The 14,309-nt window shown below is 44.6% G+C and overlaps 1 protein-coding gene across 1 annotated transcript in view; it reads left to right on the forward strand.

The window, feature by feature from the left end:
• Positions 1-14,309, forward strand: part of Tpo (thyroid peroxidase) — a 72,002-nt gene that overhangs the window by 28,009 nt on the left and 29,684 nt on the right. Inside the window, exons 3-5 of the mRNA XM_055621685.1 lie at positions 5,454-5,534; positions 11,129-11,280; positions 12,545-12,677. Coding sequence (XP_055477660.1) covers positions 5,454-5,534; positions 11,129-11,280; positions 12,545-12,677 — 366 coding nt within the window. The remainder of the gene's footprint in view (positions 1-5,453; positions 5,535-11,128; positions 11,281-12,544; positions 12,678-14,309) is intronic.

Here is a 14,309-nt window from a genome sequence, read left to right on the forward strand (position 1 = left end):
AACATCCAGGCTGTACTAAAATAACCCTGCTGCCTTCTCAGGCCAGGGAGCTCCTAAAGAAAGCCTCCTTCCTCTTTTTCTTCCGGGTATTCACACTTTCTTCCTTCTGGGTATCAAAGCACTCTTTTTTTTTTTTTTTTCTGAGATTCCCACTCCCTTTCCAAGTTTGGGTCTTCAAATGACCACCACCAGCATTCCTGGTGAGCATTCACTTTAAAAGTATGTTGTTGTGGCAGCTAAAGAAAAGAAGAGGGGTGCTCATTTTTCCTCTTGAAGAGAAACTACGTATACCCCTTCATACCAATCCTCCTAACATCTGGAACATGACAGTTGTTAAGCATACAGAAAGGAGCAAAACACTTCATCCTTCTGTTCAGTAGCTATCAAGACCCTAGGAATAAAACAATATATAAAATATATATTCAACAATATATAAAAATATATTCAACTCTTCTGCTAACATTTTAATAGTGTATAATAATGTACAACGTGACTTTTATAACGACAGTACACTTCAGAGTGTATTTTACAATTCATTAGGATATTTTTAAGCTGGCTTATTATCCATCTACTTTATTCTAAATTTCTTATTTAGGCAGTGTGACAGCAGTACTACCACACATTGGCAGAGAAACAACAAAAAGGATAAAACTAGAGAATCGCAGGATCAAGGCCAACTTTGGCTATAGCTCTGATCTGGTATAGGTCAGTGGCAGCAGTGCTTGCTTGGCACATGTGAGGCCCTGGGTTTGATGCTAACTTTTTCTAAATTATTAAAATCACTGCTAGTGTTCTTTAGGTTCTGATTGGTGTGTTAGCACACCTAAGGCAAGGAGAATCAAGAGTTCAAGGCTAGCATCAGATATATAGCAAGTTTGAATGAACTCAGCCTGTACTTCGTAAGACTCTATCATAGAAAAACAAAAGCAAGCCAAAGTATTTGCTTCACAGTAGTTCAATTTTATGTTCTTTAATATAAGAACATTTTTATCAGTTGAAAACTAAACAGTGCCCTTGAACCGATAAATATGCAGTGGTGAAATGTATTTGAAACATAGGTTTCATCTGGTTTATCTCACCACAGCCAAAATTAAATGCATTTGGAAAATAACAATGCAGATGACTTTGTGCGTTTAGGGGACATCAAAGACACTTTAAGAAGCAAAACTATAAAGGACACACACACACACACACACACACACACACACACACACACTTTACTGTGCAGAGCCAGATGGCTTAAAGCACAGAGGAAAAGAAACTTCAGCACCTGGAAATTCGGTAACAAAGTACTGAAAATGAAAAAAAGGTTTCATTTTCTTCTAAACTATACCCACGACCATTATAAATCTAGGGAAACTTTCCTCATAGAATCTCTTGACAGCCCCTGGTAGCAATTTTTCATGAAGACCTGTGCATTCCTTTCGACAGACTGAGATGGGCTCCCAGTGTTTGTGCAAAATTAAGATCCGTGCGAAATTATCTTTATGGCGAACTCAGCAGCTAGTTGTAGCTGTGAAAAGAAAATAAGATGCAAATGAACAGTGTGAGCAGGAAAGCTGCCTGCAAATCCTGAGATTGGGAAGCCTGCCTAGTGGGGGAGTTTGTTTAAAAGGAAAGCTGGCCAGCTCAGTTCCCCAAATTTCCGAAAACAGCCATCATGATCCACACATGGCTATGAGCAAAAGCTGAGTGATCCGAGTTAACCAAGGGCGGCACTGGGGAGCCTGGGGCCTCAGAAGCTTTAGGGAGGAAGACATTGGCTTTCCTTGTGGTTTCTTTGCGTTAGTGAACATGTTTGGAACTATGCCGACTGTTTGTTTCTTTATCTTGACATAAAGTACCTTCTTGTATAATGGCTTCTTGCCTTCCAGTTATGAATATGCAGGAGGTGGGATTCTAGAGGCCAGTGTGCCTCCCAGAGCAGATGGCACTTTAAGGACATACACGTGGAAAGCCAGATGACAGATGATATCTCCAGGACAGAGACTGGGTCAAGTTACTCTCTAGAATTTGGATTTCTGTTCTAGACAAACAGAAGAGACCAAGTTGAGATTCTTGGGGTCATTGACCTAACTGCAAAGACAAGTCAGAAAAGTCAGAAGTAGCCTGTGCACCTGCTGGATAGCTCTTGAGATGCAAAGAATGCCATGGGTTTTAGAGAGGCACTCTATTTCCCCCTGCTGGCCAGAAAATCCATTGAGCAAGTGTCTTAACCACTGCCTACCAAGAAGAAAGGAAGCTCCAGGTTCTAAGCAGGCACAGATGTCCAGGAACCCACATTATAAACCCAGCTGTCAGGTGCCTGGGGGCATTCCCTATTTATCTGTCTCTTCCCAGCGTGTTCCCTAATAAGCAACAACCTGTTTCCTCTTCCTTCCCTCTTTCCTCCCCTTTCTGTCCTCCTTTCCTGTCTAACTAAGTTCTCAACAATGCTGTCAGTTGCTTCTGGCACCTCCCATGGGACTCGGCACACTGACTAAGGCTTGCTGGCTGCCAGCCTTTTCTCCTGCTTATCCTTCCTTTGTTGGTCTAATATATTTGCCCCCCGAAATTTAACCTAAGATGGGCAGAAGAGAAGATTCTCTTCTCTGTTCTGGATGAATGAGACACCTCATTCATCTAAAACATATGTTTATATCTAAAACATAATTAATTTCAAATTTATGCAGTTCCACGGAGATTTTTGAAGCTCATAGATAAGAAGTGTTTCTGCAGGAATTTTTTCAATAAGAAAAATCTTTGGTTCAAAGACAAAATTTGAAATAATAAACCTTTCTTTAAATTTTGGTATTTTATAATATAGCAAATTAAAGTATAAGTGATACATGATTGTTTCAATTTAAATATCAACCTAATATTGGTCAATAACAGGAAATTATTTCAATGGCAACTACTATTCCCCAGAATAGGAAATGCACACACACCCACACCTTTTTCTTCATAGTTAATTTTTCTATTCAGTCGTTTAGCTCTTACGTAATGAGAAGTGTCTACTGTAATAATATATTTTTTAAATGTCACATGCACTCAGAAGATCTGGTAAGAAGAGATTTATTGTATGAAGGTGGAGAGATACAGAGACAGAGAACAAGAAAGACAGTGGGAGAACATAGGAAAGAAAGATGGGGATGGTGAAGGCTCCCTGAGAGAGAAAAGCCAGAGAGAGAACAGGGACAGGGAGAGAAACCAAGGCAGACAGAGCAGCAAGTGGGAAAGGCAGATGGGTTACATCTAGAGCACCTGGTCCAGGTGATGACATAGGACACAGGTGGTGACATAGGGTGTTGTCAGGACCCTAAAGGCTCCTGAGGGCAGGCAGAATTACCTGAACAGCAACATCTACCAAGTCCAACTTCCATCTGGGTACCAAAGAGGTAGAGACCATGTGGTCCAGTCTCCTAACGTTCATTGTGCACAGAGCACACAGTACAGAGCTGATCATTTTCCTCTGCTATAGCCTACTCAGCGTCATTTTGTTAAGGAAGAGTATGAGCTGGATATTTCAAGTAGATACTTTGGGGGTGCAGGAGGTATAAACAGGTGTAGAGGGTGTTTGTGTACACGTATATGTACAGAGAGAGCAGAAGAGGGCATCAGGAGTACTGTTCTTTCACTCTCCACATTATTACCCTAAGAAAGGTCCTCTCACCGAACCTGAACTAGACGGGCAGCCGGTGAGCGTCAATGGCCCTCCTACCCCTGTTCTGCACAGCACTGCATGCAAGGTGCATGCAGCCATGGCAGACTTTGTCATGGATGCTGGGCTCTGAACTGAGGTTCTTGCTTGTATAATAAATGTTCTTATTCCTTTAGTACCAGGGGATGATCCATTTTAAAAGAGGAGGAAATCAAGTTATCGCACCCAGAGCTTTGAAAATTAAACCTTGTCCTTGTAGATTGTGAGGGTCTTGTACTGCATGGAAAGGAGTGTGGCTGTCACTCTGTGGGAATCTGGGTCTTTGTGTTGTGAGAGGAGGCACAGCCCAACAGGCCTTTATTTAGAAAGCCACTTGACTGACAGCAGGAACAAAGTCTCAGCCATAAATTTTCCCACTCAGTGATAGGATGTACAGAGCTTCCTAAAAGACACTGAGAAAGTAAGGAAAAGGACACATTTTTAAGTGTTTCAAATGGCACTTGACTCCAGACAAAGTATCAGAGGCTGCCTCAGTCACTGTTCTATTGCTGCGAAGAGACACTATGACCAAGGCAACACTTACAAAAGAAAGCATTTAATTGGGGGATTGTTTTACAGTTTTATAGGATTAGTCTAAGGTCATTATGGTGAGCAGACAGGCATGGCACTGGAGCAATAGCTAAGAGCTTTATGTCCTGGTCTGTAGGGAGCAGGCAGAGAAGAGGGAGAGACATTTGCAGACAGACAGACACACAGAGAAGGCAGGCAGGAGGGAGGTTGAGCCTATCGTGAACTTTTGAAACATCTACACCCATTCCCAGTGACATCTCTCTTCCAACAAGGCCACACCTCCTAATCCTTCACAAACAGTTCCACTTACTGGGGGCCAAGCATTCAAACATGTGAGTCTTTAAGGAACACTCTTACTCAAACCACCACAGAGGCCATGTACACTGATGGAGACAGAAGTAGTTCAAGTTGAAGATGAATTGGGAGAGAATTAAAGATAAAAACCAGAAGAGCCAAAACTGTTATTAGGAAGGATCGGTGAGGGGAAGAACTCAGGAACTAAGGCTGGGGAGGATAGTACCATAGACAGAAAACGAAGGATTCAGTGCTTTGTGGACCCTCTGGACTCAACAGGTCCTCCACAGAGAGCCAAAAAATATGTGTGTAAATAGAGTCAGGAAATGACCATGCTCTCACAATAAGAGCACTGAGCACTATTATCACTCATTCATCACGTCTTAACACAGTATCCTGCCTCTATGGTCCACGCATACGGCCTCCCTGCTAGAATGCCAGCAATGCCCACCCAATCTAGAGAATGAGTGCTTTTCTTCCATCTGCTAAGACAGGACCAGAGCTGACTTCAGGAATGGATATATAGCAAGGTAAATTTAGAAGGAAAATGAGTAAGCACACTGTGCCCCAAGCTGAGGACTGGTATGGCCTTGGGAACTTGTGATCTCAAGTGTCTCAGGTTCTCTAACAACTTCTCATCATATTGCTGCTTCTTACATCAAATATCAATAGGCAGATGCTGTCAGGGGCTGAATGCTGCAAAGTTCTCTCATTGATACAGTGTCTAAAATATGCAGTTACTTAGTTTACCTTTACAGAATTTGTTTCATTTTTGTATAGATGTTAATGCTCAAGTGCACTCCAATAATCCCTTCATTTCTAGAGACCATGTGACCATCCCTGCACCCTTCTGCACTTAAGGAAGAAAGCTAAAGCTGGCAGAGATGCTGCTCAGGGGGAGGTCTGAGGGTGTCTGTTTTAATGGTGCAGTGCTTTCTATCCTAGGGAGGACTGTGAAGTCTGGTGTGGACAGCCTGGTGGAAGCAAGCCAGCTCATGGTGGACAATGCAGTCTACAACACCATGAAAAGGTGAGTGACGGTGTTCACCATTGGCCCCTTTTGCAATTGAGGCACAGAAGTTCATGGTCCCAGCGTTGTTGGCAGCAATGGGAAAACAATGCTCAGCCTTTCTCTTTGCTCAGAGAAACAAAAGCCAAAAGCCTGTGGTCTAATCATAGTTCAAGGTGCCAGAATGACAGAGCCTGAGGCTCGGACAGGAGTAACATTAGGACACATTAAGGAGAAAGGGCGTGTGCACTTAGGCTCGGTGCGAAGCCACTGTAGTGTCACTAGAACCTCAAGCACAGAACCAGAGCCTCAATCTGGTCATCACTTTTTCCCAAAATAACTGACCCCACATGTTCATTTTTTAATTAAAAAAAATGTTTTATAATCTCATTGTATTTCTGCACATGCTTTGCCCTCATGCATGCCTAAGCATCTTGTGCTTGCAATATGCCTGCAGTGGGCCTAAGAGGGCATCAGATCTACTGGAACTGCATTTGCAGACAGTTATGAACCGCTGTGTGAGTACTGGGAATCTAATCGGACTCCTCTAGAAAAGAAGTCCGTGCCCTTAACTCGGAGCCATGTCTCCAGCCCCTCACATCACACTTTTAAATATGTGACAGACACCAGAGCTAATGGCATCAAGGTGTCTTATTAGACGTTCACAAAACTTCACAAACATACCAGGTTTTATCTTCACAAGTTTATCATTTTGTTGGAAGTTGGTGAAAAGTTACAATATCTCTCAAGGTACAAATTATTACTTGACAACTTCTGATTTACCTCAGATTTCTATTATTCCAAGTAGAAATTTGTTTCATTATTCCATACTGGCTACAGACAAATTGTTACCTGGCTATTTAAAAAGTAAATTGAAGGTGAAAGAAAGAGGAAAACATTTCCCAAGCAGATGAAGTGATGGGATGAAGAAAGGGCATTTTCAGTAGGATGGGATGCTCCTGGGATTCTTAAAGTCAGAGGAGTTACCCACTGGAGGTCAGAGTGGTGGCAGAAAATTTCACAAGCCTAAGAGTTTCATAGTGTCAACCTCAGTGCAGGACACACAGCTGATGGGTGACAGGGGACCCCATGACAGTACTGGTTGGGGAGGAAGAAGCATGAGGCTATACTGACAACATGGCAGTTTCATCTGTGATTGGCAGCCTGAGCTTCTGCAGCAGGAAATAGAGCCAGTCCAAAAAAAGAAAAAAAAAATGTGGATAGGGCATGCTATTAGTCATGACTGAGCCATCTAGAAAGCAAGTCAGATGTGCTGGTAGAAAGTGTCTCCAGAGAGCCCTGTATGGGGGACCATTTATAATCAGTAACCCTTCCCGGACCTGTCAGGATGAAGCCACCAACTCCTCTGCTCCCTTGAACCAAGAGTCCTCAGCAGACTAAGGAGATGAGATTTCCAGGCTCAGGCTTTCACTTGTGCATCTGCAGAACGTAGCCTAAAACTTATATCCATATATTGTTTCTCCCTCTTTCTCTCTCTCTCTCTCTTTCTTTCCTTCTTTCTTTCTTTCTTTCTTTTTTTCTTTCTTTCTTTCTTCCTTCCTTCCTTCCTTCCTTCCTTTCTTTCTTTCTTTCTTTCTTCCTTTCTTCCTTTCTTTCTTTCTTTCTCCTCTCCCTATCTTCTCTCTTCTCCCTTCCTCCTTCTTTCCCTCTCTTTCTTCCTTCCTTTCTCCCTCCCTCAAAGAATGTAGAAAGACTGCTTTCCCTACTTTTTCTCTGCTGAGAGGCAGGAGAATCTCGGGAAACAGGAAGCTATAGGCAACACAAAGTGCCAGGATCACATCCTTACCACTGCCTGGAGTGACAAATCTGCTCCCTTTCAGCATCCAAACTTAATTTCTGATTCACGGTTGCCCTTGGGCTCCAGGTTACACCCATCTGGATTATCTGTGCTCAGACCTGTGGCATCATTTCCACATGCTGACACTAAGATATTCTAGGTTCTGCCTGGCAGCAGAAGAAGCAAAGGGCACGGGATGACCTAATGAGGATGGCGCTGTTGAGCTGTACCCTCTACTTCCCAAACACCCGGGATGGGGGTGGAGGGGGAATAGAGCAAACAACATAAATCTGACTTGTGGCTCTCCTCCTTGGCTCTTCACTTGAAAAATGCTGAGCCAGCTAAACACAAAGTCCATGAAATGTGAGTAAAATCAATATCCTTCTGCAAATATAAGAACACACATTAACACCCTCCCAGCTTCTGCAGCTGGAGTGTGAATGAGCCCTGCAAAATGGCTGGAGACCGTCACTGTGATTAGACAGTCAACACATGGGGCTGCCTGTTTTGCAACTTCCCAGGGGCAGCAGCAGGTGGACAGCTGACTGGACAGCTGATAAATAAAACACCTCACCAAGCCCCTTAGATCAGAGCTCAGGGAAGGCTGGGTATGGAAGGGAGGTAATCCACCAGGGAGGACAAGTCCTCTTGAAGGGCTGTGTAACAGCTAAGGCGACAAGCCAGAGGAAGATACAGGCATGGACCCTGATAATGACCACTATCATTAGCAAGCTATGAGGACTAGAATATCCAGCCTAGGGATCAAGGCACCAGGGCAGCCTGTTTCCAGTGGCTGTCCACCTCAGAACAGGGCAGAGTAACAGCATCCATCACCAATCAGCCAGCCAGGGGTTCTTTTTCCCTATCCAGCTAGGAATCCTGGACGGGCAAGGAGAAACTCTTCAAATGCTGCTCTATGGTAGCTTTCATTTCTCTGGCAGCAGTGAGCAACAGTTGCAGGCTTGTAAAAGCAACAGTAAGTGGCGCCCTCTAGTGTCAGAGTCCCCGACAGGACCCTAAGCCCTACAAATGTACCTACCAGGCCTAAAATTTTAGACATTTAGCCCTTGGCAGGGACTAGTATTACAGCTCTCAGCATAGGCTCTGAGGCCCTAGACTAAGGAACTGATGGCTCTCCGGGACTGTTCCACCAACCGGGATCTACAGGTTCTCTTCTCTGGCTTCTTACAGCCTGCCCGTCCTTTGTCTCAGCTCTCCATTTGCTCATCTTTTCATCTTTCTGTTTCCTCCTTCCTGCTCTAGCTGCTCTCAAACTGCTCAGCTGCTTCCTCAGCAGTCAGGTAACTGGCTACTCAACCCCCCCTCTACTAATACCAATCACAGCCACCAAAGCTTGTGTTTTGGACCCACTGTGGCATTGCCCCACTGCCAAGTCACAGCAGTTCTGCTAGAACAGGAGAAGTGCCCCTCTAATGAGGTAGAAAACGTTCACTGTGGCTCGTAGCAACAAAAGATGAGAAGCAAATCTGTGGTGTTTGATAAAACGAAAGTTGTGGTTTCTCTAAAAACTTAGTTATAGAAATATGATTTTTTGTTTTTTAATCACAGATGTGGGATTTTAGTTTGGACTTTAATTTGTCCACAGCTGGCAATTGCCTTCTGTGGGGTGTGGTCTTCGACAGCTGGTAACAGCCTGCCTCATGCAGCACTGAGCGGGACATGGTCTAGGAGAGCTCAGGGGATAGAAAGTGTGGTGTATGGCATGCAGCAGTTTTGAGAAACCAGAGCTGGGTGGCATGTGGCAGTTTGGAGAGAGACGGGAGAGATGATGCATGGCACAGCGGCTTGCAGGAGACTGCTTGCTGCATTTGCTGTTGACCAAGATTGGTATAGCCCCTAAGAACCTATCAACCCTAGAGAAACGGGAGAAGTAAAGGGGTCTGCTACCCCTCTCCCCACTAACCTCCTCTCTCCTACCTAGGGCTGGGAGCTGGAAGGGAGAGGCTTTAAGGAACCCCAAATAAAATAGAGTTTAAAAATGAGCGCTATGCCTTGGTACAGCATCTGTGGTGTATTCAGCCGCAGGTTTTGGCATAATGACAGCCAGCAGGCTTTTATGCTGATAGTCTTTTCCCTCAAGGCAGCTAGAGCATCAAGGGGGAGTTCATCAACAAATAGTAGAAAGACAAGTTGCCCTCTACTCCAAATATTTGCCTGCTCACAAATATATAAGTAGCACAGTACAAACATTAAAACACCACATTTCCCATTAGCAATGTCCTCTGTCCAAATACATTTTAGAGAAATGCCCTCTATCTTTAGAGGCCACAGTTCTGTCTACCACTGGCACCTCAAGAAGATGTAGCCCCAACTAGTAGCAAGTGGCAATGGCCTCCACCTCTAAACTGGAGCCTCCTGCCCTCTGCCCGTTCCCACGAAGCTTTGATCACTTCATGTCGCATGCACACTTGGAATAATCTGTCTCCTCAAGGCTCAGGGCTTTATTGGATCTTTTACATTTGTGAGCATGTGAAAAAAATACAAGTATTTCATAGGTTACATTTTGTATCATGGACATGGGTAAACAGAGTCACTCGTTCCCAGTGCATGTGAGTTCTGTGTGTTTGTGTCTCAACATTGCTGCTGTCACTCATGTCTACCTTGCAAAAGCCATTCAGCTTACATGGGTTAAGTGTTAAATTTCTTGCCTACTTAATTGTCATAATTATGGCATTTATTTACTGGGGTTCTTAAGGGGTTTGTATTATATATTTTGGAGTATGCTGCTTGCTGTTTGGACATAAACACAGATATAGAAATAATTACAACAGACACTGACCATCACCTCATGTAACTGTTTTTCTTCTGTGGTAAAAGCAGTTGGCCTCTCTTAATCACATTTTCAGGCTACAGTATGAAGTCACTGCACTGAAGTACCTGAAGCATGACTTTTGCTCAGAGAGCAGCGGGTATTTTAGGCTGTTACTAATAAATGGACAATATAGACATTCCATTTATTCACAGTATGATAAAACTGAAAAGAGGGCTGTTTTCCCAAAGGTCACAGTTATACATACCTGGATCAGTCTGGGATAGTTGGCAGCAGGAAAGGGACATTTATGCCAGCTTCAGGGCTCTGCCTAGCCTCAGACCCTCAGACTCTGGAGGTCAGAAATGGGAGGATTTGATGAACCTTCCTGCTCCAGCTGAGACTACCCTGCAGTGACCCCGCCCAGCCTAGGTTTTGATGAGAAACTAAGAACTGTTAAAGAGAATCAAGATAATTCAGATACAGATTGTTTAAAAAACAAATAAACAAACAGAAACTATCAGCCATTGTCTTCAGCACCCATTATTAATACTTTCTAGTTGTATTCTATCTCTTTTACTGACCCCAGCAATTCTTTGGTTCAGAACTAGCTAGGTGTTTTCTTTGTGTACCCCATAGTTCATTGTCTGGTGTGTGCAGTCACTTTATAAATATCCAGTTTATATATTTATTGGGTATATATGTGTTGGTTATAGGAGGGGGAGGGTTGGGAGAATGTATGTTTCCATGTTCATAGGCACATGCATGAAGAGTCCAGAAGTCAACCTCAAAGACCATACACCTTGTATTTTGAGACTTGATCTCGCATTAGAACCTGGGGCTCACCAGTTAGGGTAGCCTGGAAGGTACCTAAGAGATCTACCTGCTTCCACCTCCCCAGCACTGGGATTACAGGACTGTATCACTATGCCCAGATTTTTCCAAAGGTTCTGGAGATCAAATCTGAGTGCTTACATGCTTGCTCATCAAGCACTTTTGCGAACTGAGCTGCCCCTCAAGCCCCATCTATGTCTCTTTATGCTCTAGAAACCTCAAGAAAAGGGAAGTCCTTTCTCCAACCCAGCTTCTCTCTTTCTCCAAGCTGCCAGAACCCACCAGTGGGGCTGTGTCCCGAGCAGCAGAGATTATGGAAACATCCATACAAGCCATGAGACGTGAACAATCACAATTCTCCACGGGTAAGCAGCCCACATGCCTCTGCTCAAACCCACTCATAGTTTCTTATGTCTGTTGTTCTTGGAAATAGTTTCCCTCCAATTCCAATCCTATTTGGAGAAACAGCTAAACATGCCTTTTATGGTCTAAAGTAAATTGGGAATTTTCCTGTAGCATTCCCACCTAGTGAAACTTGGGGAATACATTCAGCCGCAAAGGCTCTCTGAGGAGACATTCATCCGGGTTGTGTCTTGTCCCAGCAGGCAGAAGACTAGACAGGGGCCTCAACTTCCCAGTTTGCAGTCAGGGTCTTCTGACTTAGTCTGTTACCCAAGGAATGTGACAGCCATGTGGTTCTTTTCAGTGTGGTGTCACGAGCTATGTGATCTCTAAGTTAATCTGGTTCTTCTTTGCCTGATGAGATGAACTCATTTTAAACCAGTCTTAATCACAGTGCTCAGATCCTATACTGAATAACTGAGTTTGGTTTTTGTAGCAACCATAAAATCATTCTGAAAAGGTTTTTGTTTCAGACCACATAGATGAAAGACCTGTCTACAGACATCATCAGCCCCTATCCACTAGTGATACCAGGTCAGACAGGGGTGGAAGTGTTGGTAGGATGACCTGTCCCGAGGATGGAAGCCTCCTGGCTTCTGCTTCTGTCTGTATAGCAAGGTTTTCAGCTCAGGTGAGAGCAAGAGCACATCGGGAAGACGGATCTTATTGCAAAATTGATAATGTAAAATACCCTAAGGGAGAAAAAGAAACCCTCCCCTACCAGTGGACTTGGGGAGGGGCATGCGTGGAGAAGGTGGGAGGGGAGGAGGGAGGGAACTAGAGGGGGGATACAAAGTAAATAAAGTGTAATTAAAAATAAAATTTTAAAAATTAAAAAAAATATCCTAAGGGATACTTTAAGGTTATTTACGTTATAGAATCAGCCACTCCGTAGCATGTAAAGTGGTGTGTCCTCCGAGATGGGGGCAGCTCTGAGAAGTAGCCTCCTGGCTTGTCTTCCTGGAGCCATGTGGCTCCTAAGTTGCTTTTCTGTCATCACAAAGCAAAAAGGGAACAAACCCCCACACTACTAGCAATGAAGATGATTGAGAGGACTGATTGAAGGAGTGCAAAACTGAGCCGGGATGGCAGGCTTTCTCAGATCAGTGACTGAGACTGCACAGGAAGCCCCGAAGTGGGTGTTGAAGCTTTGGCTGATACAGTCATTGGAAAGAAACTTTATCTGGTACAGATTTCACACAGGGTCTGCTCTGTCCTGTTATGCAGATGGCCTATCAGCAGACCTTCTGAGCACGATCGCCAACCTGTCAGGATGCTTGCCTTTCATGCTGCCACCAAGATGTCCTGACACTTGCCTGGCAAAGAAGTACCGGCACATCACAGGGGCTTGCAACAACAGGTACAGTGCGAAGACCCCCCTACCCGTCACGGGCCCCACGTGATTTGATTATGACTGCAAGCCATCGAGAAGCAGGCTGTAGATCCATGAACTGTGACCATCTACCCTGTGTGCCCCATTCTCTCACACTTCCACTACCTGTAGCTGCTACCCTTGGGATGCCCTGCACTGGAGATAGCAGAGGAGAGCTTTTTTTTTTTTTTTTTTTTTTTTTGCTCCATCTCACCTTTATGTAATAAAATCACAGAATGGATTACTGTCACCTAATGTCTCAAGCCAGATACTCAGACAGCATCTTTGATAACTCCAAATCTCCTACCTGTCTCTAGTGTGTTACCAGGACTGTCTGCTTCCTCCTGTCAACCCTTGAGGCATGCAGATCTTGCTTTCCTCCATATATGTGCCCCATGCTAGACACAAATCATCATAGTGCCCTCCTCCTCTTGTCGTCACTTAGCTTCAGAGAAAAACCCTAGCTCAATGTGTGTGTGTGTGTGTGTGTGTGTGTGTGTGTGTTTTTCTGGGGCATTCCACCTAGTGCAACCAGACTGTTATATCAGGGCTTGGACCACTTTCTTCATGCTCCTCCATTTTAACCCGCTCCTAATCCTGCTCCCATATATAGTGGAGTAAATAATCCTGCCTTGACCCTACACAGTGCTGCAGAGCAGGGCTGGGTAGAACTAGATGAGCAACCAAGAAGTGTGTGGAGTGAGAATGGGTGGGAGACTATCTTCCGGGAGCAAGCCCCTTGAAGGAGACACCGCCTACACGCTAACAAATCTCCTTCTGGGTTGTTTCTGCAGAGCTGCCAGGAGATGTCAGCTCTTTCTTGGGTTCTCCCATCCCTCAGAATGGACTGGTGTTAGGTAGCTTCCATGTGCGCTGCGTGGTCTTGCTTCTCTGGCTTGATTTTCCATGTCCAAGGTACTAATGTGACCACACCCCGCACTGTCGCTTACCATTTTAGCTGGGCAGGTTCCTCTTCCTGGGACTCTGGCTGCCAATGTCACCGTCCGCTTCCGAAGTCAGATGCAATTTCAGATCAAGCCACTTCTCTTGTCTTGATTTTGGTACATCTCCCCTGAGTTCAGCCATGGGCTTCTCAGCTCAGAGATCACCACCTACCCAGGCAATAGCAGGATGCTTCCCTCTTAAGCCATCCCTCCTGATTCCCAGTGAGCCTTTAGCTTCTGACACAGTTCGGTCTCTGTCTGCAGAGCCTTTGAGTCTCCCTGCTGTGTATCCAGCCCCTGGGCACGTTTCTACAGCCTCATCTGGGGAATCTCTCTGGAATTCCCACTAGAACTTCATGGCCTCCTCTGGAGGACTCACCCGGTATACCCCCTCATTGTTAGCTCTTGTTAGAATAGAGACTACTGCTTATTGTCCCCCTCTTTTACCCCAGTGGGTCACACTAAAGTTGTTCGGGTTTCTTTTCCAGCTGCAATGATAAAATACCCTGACAAGAACAATTTAAGGGAGAAAGGGTTTATTCCGACTTATGGTACTGGACTACATCATTGTAGGGAAGTCTCTGGCAGGACCCTGAAGCAGCTGCTCACATGGTACCCACAGTCAGGAAAGAAGAAAACACTGATCGCTGGCTGCTGCTTGGCTGACTCTCTCCAC

The sequence above is a fragment of the Psammomys obesus genome, unplaced genomic scaffold, assembly GCF_907164565.1.
Source record: "Psammomys obesus unplaced genomic scaffold, mPsaObe1.curated_primary_1811, whole genome shotgun sequence".
Taxonomy (NCBI): Eukaryota; Metazoa; Chordata; class Mammalia; order Rodentia; family Muridae; genus Psammomys; species Psammomys obesus.